Source organism: Tamandua tetradactyla, chromosome 19 (assembly GCF_023851605.1).
Source record: "Tamandua tetradactyla isolate mTamTet1 chromosome 19, mTamTet1.pri, whole genome shotgun sequence".
In the NCBI taxonomy this organism is placed as follows: Eukaryota; Metazoa; Chordata; class Mammalia; order Pilosa; family Myrmecophagidae; genus Tamandua; species Tamandua tetradactyla.
Genome location: NC_135345.1, coordinates 56,841,895 through 56,861,451, shown reverse-complemented (window position 1 = coordinate 56,861,451; position 19,557 = coordinate 56,841,895). Strand labels below are relative to the sequence as shown.

The following is a 19,557-nucleotide window of genomic DNA, read 5'->3' as shown; positions in this document are numbered from 1 at the left end:
AAAAAAACAATATATTTCGTAGCACTTTAAAAAATTAGGTTAGAGATATTCTAATTTTCTAATTGAAACAGACTAAGTAGTCACCAAATGATCTTCTGAGACTCCTGTGGATAAAAGATCACAATATAGTTAATAGGTTAAAAGCTTGGTCTGTAATATGTAGTATACCGTTCATTCATTTATACTGAGAGTCATGACAAAAGGTTTTCAAAGGTAGGATTTATTTATTGAATTGGCTTCCCCATTTAATGTTTTTAAATGAACAAGATACAAATGTAGAATAAAATATATATAGTATACAGTTTCAAGCTGATGTATCCTCTTTTTGCAGTTTTTGATATCAGAGCTTTGATAGCAAATGTTCTTTACAACTATATTTCTCAATTTATTAGAGTTTGGTGTTGTAACATCTTTTTTTGTTCAATGGCTTGGGGATAAGGAACACAACAAAAAACAGGAAAGGAAAAAAACTCTATACTCTGATATGGTATCTCTGATTTTTTAGTTGCTTCTTCTTCAGTCCCATGGCATTTTGCATTTGCTTCTGTTTCCTGGGATTAAGTCTTCCCTTTAAGATTATAACTCTTTAATAATTAGTGGTTGTAGGAGTTTGTTACATTGGTGAACCCAAATGAACTATACCTCTTCGTTGTGATACCGTATATATAGTCCCCTTTCCTTACATCTGGGCTTGGCCTATGACTTGCTTTAACCCATAGAAGGTGGGATAGGTTATACTGTGTCACTTTTTTTTTAAGGTTCATAGGCTGGGAATTGAACCTGGGTCTCCAGCATGGCAGGCAAGAATTCTACCACTCAATTACTTGTGCACCCTCACAATGTGCCACTTCTGAGCTAAGTCTTAAGATGGCCTGGCAGCTTCAGCTTTTGTGCCTTGGGAACCCTGAGCTGCCATATAAGTACAGCCATTCCAGCCAACCCTCAGCTCATTTGAACTACCTTCCTATGGTGCCAGCCATTTATTCCTGGTGTACAGAATCATGAGAAATAAAATGCTGGTTGTTTTAAGCTCTAAGTTTTGGGTTAGTACTAAGTTTGAAGTAGTATGCAGCAATAATGAAACAGGATATGTCTTCCTCTTTTCCATGTCACTTAAAATATTTAGTAGGTGAAAAGCATCTTAATTTTCTTTGAAATTTCATGATAGAGCTCAGATGATGCTTTTGAATTTAGGTACTAATAATAGTAATAACTATTTAGGGCACATTACATCCCATATACCATGCTGAGCACTTTAACAAAAATGTAAGCTGTTACTGAACTTTCTCCTTCACCTATCTATCTGTAAGATCAACTGCAGTATTATTTAGTTTGTCCAGTTATCTGTCAGTAAAGCTTCAACTATCAAGCCAACTATCAAGTTCTTGGTTGCAAGCAATAAAGCCAACTCAGAGCAGAAATGAATTTTTTTTTAAATAATGTTGAGTGGCTCAGAGAATTGCGAAGATATCTATAGCCAGGAAAAATGCATGCCTGTAATTGCCATATAATTTTGGCCTGGTGAAGATAGCTGCTGTCTTGAAGTTATAAATGCTCAACTTATATCTGACACCAATAGTACTAGATGTTGTGCCCCATTACTAGCATCGCTGCTGCTGATGCCCTGGCAAATGGAGTGTCCTGCACTGCAGAATTCCTCACAACTCTTCCATCCCTGTTTTCAATGCAGTCTCCTCCAATTAAAAGTGAAATTTAGATCCCATGCCCAGGGTGGGGGTGGGGGCGGCTAGGAAAGCACATAAGGCATTTGATCTGTGGTGTGAGGTCGGTGCTACCTCCCACCAAGACCTATGAGTTTGAGACTCCCCCAAACATAAAAGGGGAGTTAAGGATTTTTAGCCAAAAAGAATGATAAATCTTCTGCCAGGTTTTCTGTAACTATTTTAGAACAGTGTTTCTCAAGCCTTCATGTGCCTCTGAATCTCAGCAGCAGGGCCAGAAGGTTGAGGCCAGCGATCAGTATGAGTGAGGCAAAAGAAAATATTGTAATGCTGAGCCTTTATTTACAATGTTGATATTTTATCATTGTTTTTTTTTTTTGGTAAAATTTTTATTTTTTGAAATGCTGTATTAAAATATTATTTTTGTTACTGATTTTTTTTTTTTTTGGCACCCAAGGCCAGTAACGCACTCACCTCATTCACTCTAGTCCTGGCCCTGTGATGATTTAGTAGGCCTAGGGTGGGGACCTAGACCTTCATTTCAAACGTGCTCCCAGTGGATGCAGATGCTGCTGTTCCATGGCCCATACTCTGAGTAAGGAGTCATTAGGATCATTTTGTTTGAGACGGAAAATTCAAGTTTAATTTAGGATAGTGATATAAATTTTATTTGGTGCTGTTACTGTTTTTCTCCCCCCCCAGAGAAAGAACATTAGTGAGAAATACAATAAAGCACCATAGTATACATCTCAAAATGTTTTGTGTTCAAGAATAGCTATGTAAATTTAATGCAAGTAGATGATCATTGAAATTAGTAAAAACAACCTGAAAAGGAAATTCCATCAGTGCTGAAGAGCTTGTGTGTATTTTTTATTGAAAGATCTTTTCCCTTCAATAATGGACATTTTACATTAAAACTTTATACAACCAAAAATCTCAAAATAACATTAAAATCACACTAAATTATTTTCATTTTAACTACTTAATTTTATTTTGGTAAAAATATTGCAAGACACATGTAATTCTAATGTTTCTGCTTTAAAATAAGCAATTAAACTAAACGTCACAAGAGACAATGAATACATACTATACATTTGCTGATAACTGGCTAAAATTATAATTTAATAGTAATTAATAATGTCTGTAAGAAACAATTGCACTTGAAAAATTAAAAAAGTAAACAAAAAACTCTAATTTTATATATAAGTCTATGAACAGAGGTTAATCATCTATAACCTTTCCAGGAGAAGTATGTGTTTGTTAAAATTAAAAAAACAAAAACTTGAAGCTTTTGTATGCTTGTGATTTAACATAGCAATCATTCACTTTTTAAAAAAAACAAAACTGTCTTGAATTTTTAATATGTTTTTAAAGAATTTCCCCATTGCTGGTCAGGAAAATCTGCAGCACAACTAAAGCAAAATAACACTTCATTGGTATTTAGTGCAAATTTGGGATAATTTTCACATGAAATGTTAAACATGTACCCTTTGGAAGTTACTTGGAAGTAATTTCTATGACTGTTGTTTTCTCAGTATACTCTCTTTATACTCTTAAAGACTTTGATGTAAAAGTTTTAACTGAGGTATTTCTCCTACTTTGTATGGGCTTAATGGGAGGTGAGTCAGTTCAGAGTTGATTCATCTATCATTATTTCTTAATGATTTGATTCCCTCACCCTTTCTCTGCCATTGCTGTGATATACAAAGCTTATAGGATGAAAGAAGTCAGTTCAGAAGTGTTACTGTAGCACTCTTAAGTCCAGGGCTCTAGCTGGAAAGATCCCCAGTTTCATTGGTGAGGAAACCATTGTAACTAACAAATGCCTACATACAAGATTTATAAATGAACATCAGTATGGAAAACATGTAGTGGAATATTAATTACTTTCCATAGCAATAAAAAAATTAAAGTTACATTGTTTCTTAACAGTCTGAAGGGCCTGTATATGTAATAATAAATTCATCTTTCAAGAGTGCAACTACCCACTTGACCACTCAAGCCAGCTGCTATAGTGAAGCTGAGTGCTGGCTCTCAGAAAATGCTTTCTATGTGGATGCTATCATCTTTCCTTAAGGGTATATGATAGAATAACAGCACATTGCATACTGAGTGAGCTTAAAGGAAAGTGATGATGGTTACTAATAAAATGTGTTTTTGTAGAAGAGGAAAACGGATGTAATCTCCCCTGCCCCTGGCAAAGGATTTGTATGTATATTTTGGAATGAGAATCAAAGAGAAGGGGAATATATCAAGACCATGAAATATAAAGTTAATAGCAAAATATGGGTTTGCTGGTGTGTTTATCTTTCACATAAAGCAAATTAAGGGGAAAAAAAGTGAATCTATGTGGATTTAAATGCGAAGTCCCTTTATCTGAACACGTGTATGACAATAACAAGGCCACTCAAACATCTGAGTTTTGTTTTTTTTAAAGGTAGCAAGGTGAATGCTCTAAATTACAAATGCTACTGAACATTTGTCTCTAAATATGAATTACTCAATTATGGTAAGGAAAAAAACATCTTGCAGTAGTCCTTAGTACAAGGGCTCCAAATTTTGGCTTCCTGTTACTTTCCCCATTTCCCGAAAGACCTAAGGATATTTTCAGAGACATGTCAGAGCCTCCCTTATTGTGTAATATCTAACTAGTTGGGGGAGTTGTGTTAATTACTTTTTGTGTCTTTTACTTCTTTGGGTAAAATGAGGCTCTCCCTTTAAAGTCTGACAAACTAGATTACATTTGATCAGTAATTCTCAACCTTTGGGATATATTAGAATTCATCTGAAGAGACTTGGCAAGAATTCCTGGCTCTGTCTTCAGAAGATCTGACATCTTAAGAACCACTGCACTAGATAGGGATTCTCAGAGACAGAAAGAGAATGTGTAGCTCTGATGTAAAATTTCCTATCAAATAAAAATGTTCCCTTGGAGCCAATGGGGGCCAAATCCCTCAACATGTCTTTAAGGACGCTCTGGTCTAATGGGGCTTGTGGGTAACAGTGTAGGAGAAGAGTGTCCGGACTGGCCTGTGTTACAGCTTCACGATGGGAAAAATCCATGAAAACCAGAAATGGGCACAGAATTGGGAGCCAGATGGTTGCTTCTGATCCCTGGTGACTCATTACATTCAGGAGGACAGATGTTCTAGTTTCCATCTATATATGATCCTTTCACCATCACCATAGAAAAGGGTAGAAATCTCCAAACATCCACTAAGTAAATATTTTGAATAACAGAAATTGGAATAGAGAATCAAAACACCATTACAAAGATTGGCAAAAGTACATATTTGAAATTGTGTGTGGGCCTATCTGTAAGGAAGGGCCATAGGGTGGGTATGGCAGGCTCTTGTGAGGAGTTCTGAGTTTGGAGATTTTGCTTCATGTGTTTCTTTAGACAGAAGTTTTTCTTTAGAACTAGGAGGAGCACAAGGCACCAGGGCCTACATTTGTGCAAATACATTCTTTGCAATGAACACCACCAGTTCAGCTTCTAAACATTATTTCAGAGCCTATAAGACATGCTTCTTTTTTCCTAGCTTGGTTTCTTTGCATCATATAAAAAAAATAAATTAATTAAAAGGGCAAGAGAGGAGCCAAAACTGGTTGTAGGAATGGCAGAGAGTCACTCTTTACTTAATAATCTGTGGGCAGTCGCTCCAGGCCTTTGCTTTCCTTTTGGCCAAAGCCAGCCAGGCTGGTTCTGTCGACACAGGGGCAGCATCTGGGGTGGAAAACCTCTTCGTGACTTCTTTCACCAGTGGTGTTGGGGGAGCTGAATCAGAGATCTCCACTGGATTTTGTTTGGAAGGAAAAGGAGAAGGGAGTAAGTCAGAACAGCATTTTCATTTATCAGAGGTTTGTTTTTCTTTTCCCCTCACTAAATAGTAAATGTAGCTTTAATAGTGAGACCTCTTTACATTTCTAGACTTTAACCATCAGGTAAGCAAGGCAGAGAAAAGCCTGGGTCTTGGAGTTGTGTGCCCTCCTTTGTGGAACAGTGTTGTCTGGGTAAAAAAAAAAAGACCTAATAACCCCTGCAAGGGAGCTTGTTTAGATTCTCCCATCCTCCAAGTCACTTAGAATAAGGGAACAGTGGGAAACATTGGATCATTTTACCTCCTAACTGGAAAGAGAATCTTAAAAATAAAAAACAAAAAAACATACATCTCTTGCAGGTTATAGACATACAAAAACAACTTATTAATTTCACTTCAAGAACACAGGTCTGGAGAGCTTGTTTTCTAGAATCATGGACTGTCAAGTACTTTGCAATATGAATCACATCAGTGAGAACGGAATGTCCACTCTTGCCTGAATATCTGAGCCCTGTTGGTCACTGTGATACAGAGAAGCAGCTTTGATTTCCTAGGTGCAGGGTTCTAGGCAAGGGGTTTTCAGAACAACATCCTACACATTTATTTTAACTTTGTAGTTTCAAAGGAAACAGGACCCTAAGTCCACTTTTCAGGTCAGACCTGATGTTAACCCCTTTATGTGCAGCCCTGCTTTGCTTTGGGCCTATCAAAACACTGCTCCATTTAAATTTTACCTCAACTCCACTCTTTTCCCCAACTCCTATATAATCATGTCTCTTCCTTTGTGGCCTTCCTGCCTGCAGTAACTTAATAAACCTAACTTTGTCAGACCACAGGCAGTGGGGTGTTGGCAGTGGTTCATATTGCCTTCTAAAATGTTCGAGAATTTAGTGAGTTGAAGTCACATTAATAGCTTGAAATTGGTCATGGTGGAAGTATTTGCACCTAGAAAAATTGAAAATGTACAAATCAAAGGTCTCCCCAACCCCTCAAGAGCTGACTGTTAAACACTGACCATCACACCACCTGGGAGGAGAGGGGTGAGTTTACCAATGAGCTTTATCAGTGCCCAAGTTTGTGAATGGGATATGAGACAGCTGGATTCAAAATACCTAAAATGCTGCACAAGTTAATACACTGCAGTAAATAAAGCATGCTCTATTACCCCACTCTTTACCTGTTACAGATGTGGGAAGAGTGTTGGCCTTTTTGAGCTGTTCTCTGCGCTCAAGCTTAGACACTGCTGTCTCCAGCTTCTTCTCTTCTGGCTGAACAGTAGACTTGTGCAGGAAACTAGCTCTGCTGACACTGCTGCTTCCAGGCTGTGGGCTGGTAGTGACCTGGTCAGCAGAAAAAGTCAGGTAAAGCATGGTTGCCCACCTCAAAACATGGAATGCCTGACCCTGCAGGTCTTGAGGCTTCCATGAGCCAGCGCCACCCCCTGCCACGCTCCCAAGGTGGGACTGGGCTTCGCTTTCGAGCAGTGTTCGCTCACCACACACCCTCCCGCCTCCCAGTGATTAAGAGGAGTTTATTCAAATATGCCAAAGAGAGCAGGGTCTTTTCCTACAAGAGCCACAACTAACCAACCATAAAATCAGCACAATATAGCAAGACTCCTGATTTCCTCTCAACACCCTGATGAAATAAAATCATTTTCATACTTCTCATCTAATTGTTGTGTGTGTGTATCACTGCTACCATATGCATCATGGATTCCTCCAAGCCAGATTAATCTAAAAAGGTAATGAAACGGAATCAAATTTCATACTGAACCACTTCTCTGGTTTAATGGTGGCCAATTTATTGCTTTACCCTTTCTAAATAGCCTTTACTTATTTAAAAAATATTTTTATTGAGAAATCTTCACACACATACAGTCCAGCCATAGTATACAATCAATGGCTCATATCATATAGTTATGTACTCATCACCATGATCATTTTTAGAACACTTGCATCACTCCAGAAAAAGAACGAAAAAAAAAAAAAGAAACAACTCATACATCCCATACTCCTTACCTCTCCCTCTCATTGATCACTAAGTACTGCAATCTACCCATTTTTTTTTTGGGGGGGGGGGGGAGGTTGGTGGTGCATGGTCCGGGAATCAAACCTGGTCTCCCACATGATAACCATTTTTAAAAATCCTTTATCCCCTCTATTATCAGTTTATTTTTTATTCTTATTTATTTACTCATTTGTCCATGCTCTGGATAAAAGGAGCATCAGACAAGATTTTCACAATGACACAGTCAAGTTGTAAAAGCTATACAGTTATCAGTCGTCTTCAAGAATCAAGGCTACTGGAACACAGCTCAACAGTTTCAGGTACTTCCCTCCAGCCACTCCAAAACACCATAAACCAAAAAGGGATATTTATATAATGCGTAAGAATAACTTCCAGGATAACATCACAATTTTGTTTGAAATCTCTCAGCCACTTAACCCTTATTTTGTTTCATTTCTCTCTTCCTCCTTTTGGTCAAGAAGGCTTTCTCAATCCCATGATGCTGGGTCCCAGCTCATCTCAAGAGTTCTACCCCATATTGCCAGGGAGATTTAGACCCCGGAAGGCATGTCCCACTTCGGCGGGAGGGCAGTGAGTTCACCTGCCAAGTTGACTTAGAGAGAGAGGCCACATCTAAGAAACAAAAGAGGTTCTCTGGCAATGATTATAAGGAGGTCTAGCTTTTCCTTTACAGGATTAAGTTTCATAGGAGCGAACCCCAAGATTTAGGGCTCAGCCTATTCAATTGATTGTCCCCCCTGCTTGTGAATATCTGAAACTCTCCAGACAGGGGGAGTTTAATATTTCCTCCTTTCTCCCCAGTCCCCCAAGATTACTTTCCAAATACTTCTTTATTCACTGCCCAAATTACTGTAGGATATATCAGGACATCACATTAACCTGTACAAACCAACAAGATTTCATCCCCTATTCAAGATTCCATGTACTTATGGTGTTCAAATAAACTGACCATACGAGTTAAATTAGATAATGTGCTACCCTAATGTGCCGGTTTGAAAGGATGTATGTACCCTAGAAAAGCCATGTTTTAATCTTAATCCCATTTTGTAAAGGTAGCCGTTTCTTCTAATCCCTATTCAGTACTGTATGTTGGAAACTTTAATGAGATGATCTCCATGGAGACGTGATTCACTCAAGGGTGGTTGTTAAACTGGATTCCAGGTGGGTCTTGATTACTTTACTGGAATCCTATAAAAGAGGAAACCTTTCGGAGAAAGCTGGAAATTCAGAGAGAGCAGAGAAGAATGACAGAGCCACAAGGAAGCCACAACAGAGAACACCGCGGAACCATGAAGCAGAGGGTCCACCAGCCAGCGACTTTTGGAGATGAAGAAGGAAAATGCCTCCTGGGGAGTTGGAGAGAAAGCTAGCAGATGACACCATGTTCGCCATGTGCCCTTCCAGCCGAGAGAGAAACCCTGCCTGTGTTTGCCAAGCGCCTCTCCACTTGAGAGAGAAACCCTGAACTTCATCAGCCTTTTTGAATCAAGGTATCTTTCCCTGCATGCCTTAGATTGGACACTTCTACAGATTTGCTTTAATTGGGACATTTCCATGGCCTAAAAAGTGTTAACTTGCAACTTATCAAATTCCCTTTTTTTAAAAGTCATTCCGTTTCTGGAATGCGATTATATTGCATTCGGGCAGTTAGCAAACGAAAACACCTAAATATAAATTTTGCACCAAATAAACATCTCTCTCTTTGGTCTCACATAGAAGTTGAAGTTGTAAAATATGGACCATATCATCCTTTACCTTGTATTCTGATTTACCTTAGTCCTATCCAGATCAGCTTCACTCATACCTCTATTTGAAGTCTGATCACTTCTTCAACTTTTTAAACAGTTGCTGTTTCAGTGCTTTCACAGTTTCAGTGCTCTAACTTAGGGTCTCAGGTGTCACATAAATACTTGAAGTTTCTGGGAACAACAGGTTATATATAAACAGCTCAGTATCTCAGAATTGAGAAAGAACAGTTAAAACTCCTGAATATATGTGACTGCTATAAGAGCTTACAATCTAGGACCCTTTACAATAGCCTGAGTTTGTATATTATAGTTAGTCCATATGAGTGAGGCATGATAATATCTGCCTTCTTGTTTCTGCTATTTCACTCAGAACACTGTCCTGAAGTTTCATTCACTTAGCTGCATGCCTCACAACTTTGTTCCTTCTTACCGAGCCACTCAGCAGTCTGGTGCATGTGTACACCACAGTTTCCCCTTCCATTTCTCAGTGGCTGCACCCTTAGGCCACCTCCGTCCATTGCAAATTGTGAGCACTGCCAACAGATACACCAGTGTGCAAGTGTCCATTCATGTCTGAGCAACGGGGTTTCAGGATCACATGGCAACCACACCCCTACCCTCCTATGGAAACACCACACTGCCCTCCAAAGGGCTGCACCTCACCATTTCCTTACCAAATGAATAGGTACATCTCTTTCTTCATTTTCTTTGGCACTTGTTTCTCTCTGTTCATTTTTAGAGATTTATCCTCACATCATACAATCCAATCTATGTAAATAGCCATGCCTTCGTCACCAAAATCTCTCTGAAGACATTTTCTTTTCTTTCATAAGGTAATCCATACCCCCTCTCCATGCTCCAAAACTAATGCCTGCGGACATTTAGTTTTGGCATAATGCCTTTGTTACATTCAGTGGAAGCATATTGCAATGTTACTGTTGAATGTAGACCCTAGCTTGCATTGACTGTACTTTTTCCTGTATACCATCCTATTTCAACACTTGCAATGTTGAAATTAGTCTGTTCTCCCTCATGCAAGAATGTTTTTATAAGTATACATTTAATCACCATCATTGTCCACTCCAGCTATTCCTAAGTTATACCTTCTCAGTCTTTATTCTCTATCTTTTCTTCTGGTGTCATACTTGCCCCAGCCTTTCTCCTCTCAGCCATACTCACATTCAGCTTCATTCAGTGTGCTTATATTATTGTGCTACCATCAGGTAGTATTGTGCTATCCATTTCTGAATTTTTGCAGTCAGTCCTGTTACACACTTCGTATTCCTTGAGAGCCAAATGCCCAGTCTCTATCCTCTTCTATTCTGATAACCCGTGTTCTTAACTTTAACTCTCAAAGTTTTCTCATTAATGTTTGTCATACTAGTGAGACAAAACAGTATTTATCTGCCTAATTTCACTCAGCATTTTCTCCTCAAGGTTCATCCACGTGCTATATGCTTCATGACTTTATTCTGTCTAATAGCTGTGTAATATTCCATCATATGTATATACACAGCTTGTTTAACCACTCCTCTGTTGATGGACATTTGGGTTTTATGGTCTTAACTCTAATGTTTAGGTCATTGATCCATTCTGAGTTAATTTTTGGATAGTAATGTGAGATATAGATCCTCTTTCATTCTTTTGCATATGGATATTCAGTTCTCCAAATACCATTTACTGTAGAGGCTGCTCTGTTCCATGTGGGTTGGCTTGACCACCTAATCAAAGATCAATTGTCCATATATAAGAGGGTCTACATCTGAACGCTGAATTTGATTCCATTGGTCAGCATATCTATCTCTATGCCAGTACCATGCTGTTTTGACTACTGTGACCTTGTAATATGCTTTAAAGTGAGGTAGTATGAGATCTCCCACTTCATTTTTCTTTCTCAAGATATTTTCAGCTATTCGGGGAACACTGCTCTTCCAAATAAATTTCATTATTGCTTTTCCTATTTCTGCAAAGTGGGTTGTTGGGATTTTAACTGGTATTGCATTGAATCTATAAATCAATTTGGGTAGAATTGACATCTTAACTGTATTTAGTCTTTCAATCCATAAACACAATATGCCCTTCCATTTATTTAGGTCTTCCATGATTTCTTTTAGCAATTTATTATAGTTTTCTGTGTGTAGGTTTTTGTGTCCATCGTTAAGTTTATTACTAAATATTTTATTCTTTTGGTTGCCATTGTAAACGGAGTAATTTTCTTGATTTCTTCCTCAGATGGCTCATTAGTAGTGTATAGAAACATTACTGATTTTGGGGGTGTTGATTTTGTAACCTGCCACTTAGTTGAACTCATTTATTAACACTAGTAGCTTGGCTGTAGATTTTTCAGGATTTTCAATGTATAGTATTGTGTCATCTGCGAACACAGAGTTTTACTTCTTCCTTTCTGATTTGGATGCCTTTTATTTCTTTTTCTAGTCTTATTACTCTGGCTAGACCTTCCAGCATAATGTTGAATAACAGTAGTGACAGTGGGCATCCTTTTCTTGTTCCTGATCTTAGAGGAAACATTCCATCTTATTCCCATTGAGGATGATGCTAGTTGTGGGTTCTTCATATATTTCCTTTATCATGTTGAGGAAGTTCCCTTCTGTTTCTAGTCTTTGAAGTGCTTTCATCAAGAAAGGATGTTGAATTTTGTCAAATGCCTTTTCTATATCAATTGAGATGATCATGTAGTTTTTCTGCTTTGACTAACTGATATGGTGTATTACATTAATTGATTTCCTTGTGTTGAACCAGCCTTGTTACCTGGAATAGATCACCTTGATCATGGTGTATAATTCTTTTAATGCGCTGCTGGAATTTGAGTTGCAAGTAATTTGTTGAGGATTAAAGAGATTGATCTGCAATTTTCTTTTCTTGTAGTATCTTTATCTAGCTTTGGTATTAGAGTAATGTTGGCTTCAAAGAATGAGTTAAGTAGCTTTCCCCTCTCTTCAATTTTTTTGAATATTTTAAGCAGGTTTGTTACTAATTCTTTCTTGAATGCTTGGTAGAATTCACATGTGAAGCCACCTGGTCCTGGACTTTTCTTTTTGGGGAGCTTCTTGATGACTTAGCCAATTTCTTTCCTTGTGATTGGTTGGTTGAGGTCTATTTCTTCTTGAGTCAGTGTTGGCTGTTCATGTCTTTCTACAAAGTTGTCCATTACATCTATATTGTCTAGTTTATTAGCATATAGTTGTTCATAGTATCTCTCATTATCTCTTTATTTCTGTGGGGTCAGTGGTTATGTACCCTCTTTCACTTCTGATTTTATTTATTTGCATTCTCTCTCTTTTTTTTTGTTGGCCTAGCTTAGAATCCATCAATTTTCTCAAAGACCAACTTCTGGTTTTGTTGATTTTCTTAATTGTTTTCATATACTTAATTTCATTTATTTCTGCTCTAATCTTCCTTATTTCTTTCCTTTTGTTTGCTCTGGGGTAGCTGATTTTCTTTTTCTTTTAAGTGAAAGGTTAATTATTTGATTTTTGTTCTTTTTTTTTGGTGGGGGGGGGTGCAAAGTCCAGAAATCGAACCCAGGTCTCCCATACAAAAGGCAGGAATTCTAGCCACTGAACTACCCATGCACCCTCCTCTTTTTTCTTTTTTAATATAGGCATTTAAGGCAACAATTTCCCTTTCAGTACGACCTTTGCTGCATTCCATAAATTTTGAACTGCTGTGTTCCATTTTCATTTGCCTAAAGATATTTACTGATTTCTCCTGTAATATCTTCCTTGATTCACTGGTTATTTAAGTGTGTGTTGCCCAGCCTCTACATATTTGTGAATTTTCTGACCCTTTGCCTGTTATTGATTTACAACTTCATTCCATTATGATCTGAGAAAGTGTTTTGTATAATTTTAATCTTTTTAAATTTATTGAGACTTGCTGAATGGACCAGTATATGGTCTATCTTTAATAATGATCCATGAGCACTACAGAAAAATGTATATCCTGCCGTGGTGGGGTATAATGTTCTTTAAATGTCTGTTAAGTCTAGCTTATCATATTATTCAAAATCTCTGTTTCCTTATTGATCCCCTGTGTAAATGTTCTAGCCATTGATGACAACAAGGAATTGAAGTTTCCAACTATTATGGTAGAGGTGTCTACTTCTCCCTTCAGTGTTGTCAGTGCTTGCCTCATTTTTATTCTGGAGAACTCTGGTTTGGTGCATAAATATTTATTACTGTTATGACTTTTTGTTGAATTGTCCCTTTTATTAATACATAGTATTTTTCTTTGCATCTTTTAATTGTTCTACATTTTAAGTCTAATTTGTCAGATATTAGTATAGCAACCCTTGCTCTTTTCTGGTTGCTGTTTGCATGAAATAACTTTCCCCAATCTTTTAATTTTGATCTATTTTTGTCTTTGGGTCTAAAGTGAGTCTACTGTAGACAGCATATAGATGGGTCCTGTTTCTATTCATTCAGCCAGTCTATGTCTTTTTTTTTTTTAATTCAAAAATAACTTTTATTGGTAATATCAAAATTAGCCTCAATATAAGATTCAGTAGATATTCCAAGATTTAAGTAAGAAAAAAAGGCATTAGTTCATATTAGAAAATCTTAGGACCACAGATTTTTAGTGAGCATTTACAATCATATAATCTAATGCAATCATTTCAAAAACTGATGACAGGTGGTATGATGGTGGCTCAGTGGCAGAGTTCTTGCCTGCCACACCAGAAACCCAGGTTCGATTCCCGTTGCCCACCCATGGGGGAAAAAAAAAGATGACGATAATAAGCCAGGACTCTTTTGCTCACTTAACATATATTAAATCCTTACAGCTACTTTATGAGGTACCACTATCATCAACTCCATTTTTAAGATAAAGAAATTGATTCCCAGGGGGGTTAAGTGTTGCACAGATGGAAAGTAGCAGTTACAGTATTTAAGGAAATTGAGGTGCAGAGAGAAATAGGTAATTGAGTCATGATCACAGTTAGTAGCAGAGATGGAACTTAATCTGATAGTCCTTTCTACTAGGTTCAGATGATTTTTTCTCAAGAATCAAATGAACAAATCTGTCTTTTGCCTGCTTTACACACTCTGTAGCACTGTAATCTTTGGTACCTACATTTGATTATGTAGCTGTCATCCTCCTCTGTCCTCACAAACTTGGCTTCTCATTTTCTTCTACTTCTTAAAATTTTCTTATAATAACCCCCATATAACCTAAATGCTGCTAAACACTAAAATGCTGCTCTTCAATTTCTAATACTTTTCCTTCTATCTATTTTCACATTTTAAACAGTCTATGTCTTTTGACTGGGGAGTTTAATTCATTAACATTTAATGTTATTACTGTAAAGGCAGTAAACTTTTTTTATTAATTAAAGAAAAAAAGAAATTAACACAACATTTAGAAATCATTCCATTCTACATATGCAATCAGGAATTCTTAACATCATCACATAGATGTATGATCATCATTTCTTAGTACATTTGCATCGATTTAGGAAAAGAACTAGCAAAACAACAGAAAAAGATATAGAATGTTAATATAGAGAAAAAATAAAAATAATAATAAAAAAAGACACAAACAAACAAAAAACTATAGCTCAGATGCAGCTTCATTCAGTGTTTTAACATAATTACATTACAATTAGGTATTATTGTGCTGTCCATTTTTGAGTTTTTGTATCTAGTCCTGTTGCACAGTCTGTATCCCTTCAGCTCCAATTACCCATTATCTTACCCTGTTTCTAAGTCCTGTTGGTCTCTGTTACCAATGACATATTCCAAGTTTATTCTCGAATGTCGGTTCACATCAGTGGGACCATACAGTATTTGTCCTTTAGTTTTTGGCTAGACTCACTCAGCATAATGTTCTCTAGGCCCATCCATGTTATTACATGCTTCATAAGTTTATTCTGTCTTAAAGCTGCATAATATTCCATCGTATGTATATACCACAGTTTGTTTAGCCACTCGTCTGTTGATGGACATTTTGGCTGTTTCCATCTCTTTGCAATTGTAAATAATGCTGTTATAAACATTGGTGTGCAAATGTCCGTTTGTGTCTTTGCCCTTAAGTCCTTTGAGTAGATACCTAGCAATGGTATTGCTGGATCGTATGGCAATTCTATATTCAGTTTTGTGAGGAACCGCCAAACTGCCTTCCACAGTGGTTGCACCATTTGACATTCCCACCAACAGTGGATAAGTGTGCCTCTTTCTCCGCATCCTCTCCAGCACTTGTCATTTTCTGTTTTGTTGATAATGGCCATTCTGGTGGGTGTGAGATGATATCTCATTGTGGTTTTGATTTGCATTTCTCTAATGGCCAGGGACATTGAGCATCTCTTCATGTGCCTTTTGGCCATTTGTATTTCCTCTTCTGAGAGGTGTCTGTTCAAGTCTTTTTCCCATTTTGTAATTGAATTGGCTGTTTTTTTGTTGTTGAGTTGAACAATCTCTTTATAAATTCTGGATACTAGACCTTTATCTGATATGTCGTTTCCAAATATTGTCTCCCATTGTGTAGGCTGTCTTTCTACTTTCTTGATGAAGTTCTTTGATGCACAAAAGTGTTTAATTTTGAGGAGCTCCCATTTATTTCTTTCTTTCTTCAGTGCTCTTGCTTTAGGTTTAAGGTCCATAAAACTGCCTCCAATTGTAAGTTTCATACGATATCTCCCTACATTTTCCTCTAACTGTTTTATGGTCTTAGACCTAATGTTTAGATCTTTGATCCATTTTGAGTTAACTTTTGTATAGGGTGTGAGATACGGGTCCTCTTTCATTCTTTTGCATATGGATATCCAGTTCTCTAGGCACCATTTATTGAAGAGACTGTTCTGTCCCAGGTGAGTTGCCTTGACTGCCTTATCAAAGATCAAATGTCCATAGATGAGAGGGTCTATATCTGAGCACTCTATTCGATTCCATTGGTCGATATATCTATCTTTATGCCAGTAACATGCTGTTTTGACCACTGTGGCTTCATAATATGCCTTAAAGTCCGGCAGCATGAGACCTCCAGCTTCGTTTTTTTTCCTGAAGAAGTTTTTAGCAATTCGGGGCACCCTGCCCTTCCAGATAAATTTGCTTATTGGTTTTTCTATTTCTGAAAAATAAGTTGTTGGGATTTTGATTGGTATTGCATTGAATCTGTAAATCAATTTAGGTAGGATTGACATCTTAACTATATTTAGTCTTCCAATCCATGAACACAGTATGCCCTTCCATCTATTTAGGTCTTCTGTGATTTCTTTTAACAGTTTTTTGTAGTTTTCTTTGTACAGGTTTTTTGTCTCTTTAGTTAAATTTATTCCTAGGTATTTTATTCTTTTAGTTGCAATTGTAAATGGGATTCGTTTCTTGATTTCCCCCTCAGCTTGTTCATTGCTAGTGTATAGAAATGCTACAGATTTTTGAATGTTGATCTTGTAACCTGCTACTTTGCTGTACTCATTTATTAGCTCTAGTAGTTTTGTTGTGGATTTTTCCGGGTTTTCGACATATAGTATCATATTGTCTGCAAACAGTGATAGTTTTACTTCTTCCTTTCCAATTTTGATGCCTTGTATTTCTTTTTCTTGTCTAATTGCTCTGGCTGGAACCTCCAACACGATGTTGAATAATAGCGGTGATAATGAATATCCTTGTCTTGTTCCTGATCTTAGGGGGAAAGTTTTCAATTTTTCCCCATTGAGGATGATATTAGCTGTGGGTTTTTCATATATTCCCTCTATCATTTTAAGGAAGTTCCCTTGTATTCCTATCTTTTGAAGTGTTTTCAACAGGAAAGGATGTTGAATCTTGTCAAATGCGTTCTCTGCATCAATTGAGATGATCATGTGATTTTTCTGCTTTGATTTGTTGATATGGTGTATTACATTAATTGATTTTCTTATGTTGAACCATCCTTGCATACCTGGGATGAATCCTACTTGGTCATGATGTATAATTCTTTTAATGTGTTGTTGGATACGATTTGCTAGAATTTTATTGAGGATTTTTCATCTATATTCATTAGAGAGATTGGCTTGTAGTTTTCTTTTTTTGTAATATCTTTGCCTGGTTTTGGTATGAGGGTGATGTTGGCTTCATAGAATGAATTAGGTAGCTTTCCCTCCGCTTCTATTTTTTTGAAGAGTTTGAGGAGAGTTGGTACTAATTCTTTCTGGAATGTTTGATAAAATTCACATGTGAAGCCGTCTGGTCCTGGACTTTTCTTTTTGGGAAGCTTTTGAATGACTGATTCAATTTCTTTACTTGTGATTGGTTTGTTGAGGTCATCTATTTCTTCTTGAGTCAAAGTTGGTTATTCATGTCTTCCAGGAACCCGTCCATTTCATCTAAATTGTTGTATTTATTAGCGTAAAGCTGTTCATAGCATCCTGTTATTACCTCCTTTATTTCTGTGAGGTTAGTGGTTATGTCTCCTCTTCCATTTCTGATCTTATTTATTTGCATCCTCTCTCTTCTTCTTTTTGTCAATCTTGCTAAGGGCCCATCAATCTTATTGATTTTCTCATAGAACCAACTTCTGGTCTTATTGATTTTCTCTGTTGTTTTCATGTTTTCAATATTATTTATTTCTGCTCTAATCTTTGTTATTTCTTTCCTTTTGCTTGCTTTGGGGTTAGTTTGCTGTTCTTTCTCCAGTTCTTCCAAGTGGACAGTTAATTCCTGCATTTTTGCCTTTTCTTCTTTTCTGATATAGGCATTTAGGGCAATAAATTTCCCTTTTAGCACTGCCTTTGCTGCGTCCCATAGGTTTTGATATGTTGTGTTTTCGTTTTCATTCGCCTCGAGGTATTTACTAATTTCTCTTGCAATTTCTTCTTTGACCCACTCGTTGTTTAAGAGTGTGTTGTTGAGCCTCCACGTATTTGTGAATTTTCTGGCACTCCGCCTATTACTGATTTCCAACTTCATTTCTTTATGATCCTAGAAAGTGTTGTGTATGATTTCAATCTTTTTAAATTTGTTAAGACTTGCTTTGTGACCCAGCATATGGTCTATCTTTGAGAATGATCCACGCGCATTTGAGAAAAAGGTGTATCCTGTTGTTGTGGGATGTAATGTCCTATAAATGTCTGTTAAGTCCAGCTCATTTATAGTAATATTCAGATTCTCTATTTCTTTATTGATCCTCTGTCTAGATGTTCTGTCCATTGATGAGAGTGGGGAATTGAAGTCTCCAACTATTATGGTATATGTGTCTATTTCCCTTTTCAGTGTTTGCAGTGTATTCCTCACGTATTTTGGGGCATTCTTGTTCGGTGCATAAATATTTATGATTGCTATGTCTTCTTGTTTAATTGTTCCTTTTATTAGTAGATAGTGTCCTTCTTTGTCTCTTTTAACTGTTTTACATTTGAAGTCTAATGTGTTGGATATTAGTATAGCTACTCCTGCTCTTTTCTGGTTGTTATTGGCATGAAATATCTTTTCCCAACCTTTCACTTTCAACCTATGTTTATCTTAGAAGGATCCTGTTTTTTAATCCATTCTGCCAGTCTATGCCTTTTGATTGGGGAATTCAGTCCATTAACTTTTAGTGTTATTACTGTTTGGATAATATTTTCCTCTACCATTTTGCCTTTTGTATTATATATATCATATCTGATTTTCCTTCTTTCTACACTCTTCTCCATACCTCTCTCTTCTGTCTTTTCGTATCTTACTCTAGTGCTTCCTTTAGTATTTCTTGCAGTGCTGGTCTCTTGGTCACAAATTCTCTCAGTGACTTTTTGTCTGAAAATGTTTTAATTTCTCCCTCATTTTTGAGGGACAATTTTGCTGGATATAGGAGTCTTGGTTGGCAGTTTTTCTCTTTTAGTAATTTAAATATATCATCCCACTGTCTTCTAGCTTCCATGGTTTCTGCTGAGAAATCTACACATAGTCTTATTGGGTTTCCCTTGTATGTGACAGATTGTTTTTCTCTTGCTGCTTTCAAGATCCTCTCTTTCTCTTTGACCTCTGACATTCTAACTAGTAAGTGTCTTGGAGAATGCCTATTTGGGTCTATTCTCTTTGGGGTGCGCTGCACTTCTTGGATCTGTAATTTTAGGTCTTTCATAAGAGTTGGGAAATTTTCAGTGATAATTTCTTCCATTAGTTTTTCTCCTCCTTTTCCCTTCTCTTCTCCTTCTGGGACACCCACAACACGTATATTTGTGCGCTTCATATTTTCATTCAGTTCCCTGATCCCCTGTTCAAATTTTTCCATTCTTTCCCCTATAGTTTCTGTTTCTTTTTGGAATTCAGATGTTCCATCCTCCAATTCACTAATTCTAGCTTC

At 37.0% G+C, this 19,557-nt stretch overlaps 1 protein-coding gene across 4 annotated transcripts in view; it reads right to left on the bottom strand.

Annotated features, from left to right (window-relative positions):
- Positions 1-2,251: 2,251 nt before the first annotated feature.
- The window catches only part of CRACD (capping protein inhibiting regulator of actin dynamics), a 337,455-nt gene continuing 320,149 nt past the window's right edge, over positions 2,252-19,557 (bottom strand). For 3 of the 4 annotated variants that reach the window (XM_077136935.1, XM_077136938.1, XM_077136936.1), the window contains 2 exons: positions 6,681-6,843; positions 2,253-5,478 (listed from right to left, as the gene is read on the bottom strand). In XM_077136935.1, coding sequence (XP_076993050.1) covers positions 5,318-5,478; positions 6,681-6,843 — 324 coding nt within the window. In that variant the 3' untranslated portion in view covers positions 2,253-5,317. Of the gene's footprint in view, positions 5,479-6,680; positions 6,844-19,557 lie in introns of all 4 variants that reach the window. The other variant, XM_077136939.1, reaches the window with a different exon arrangement.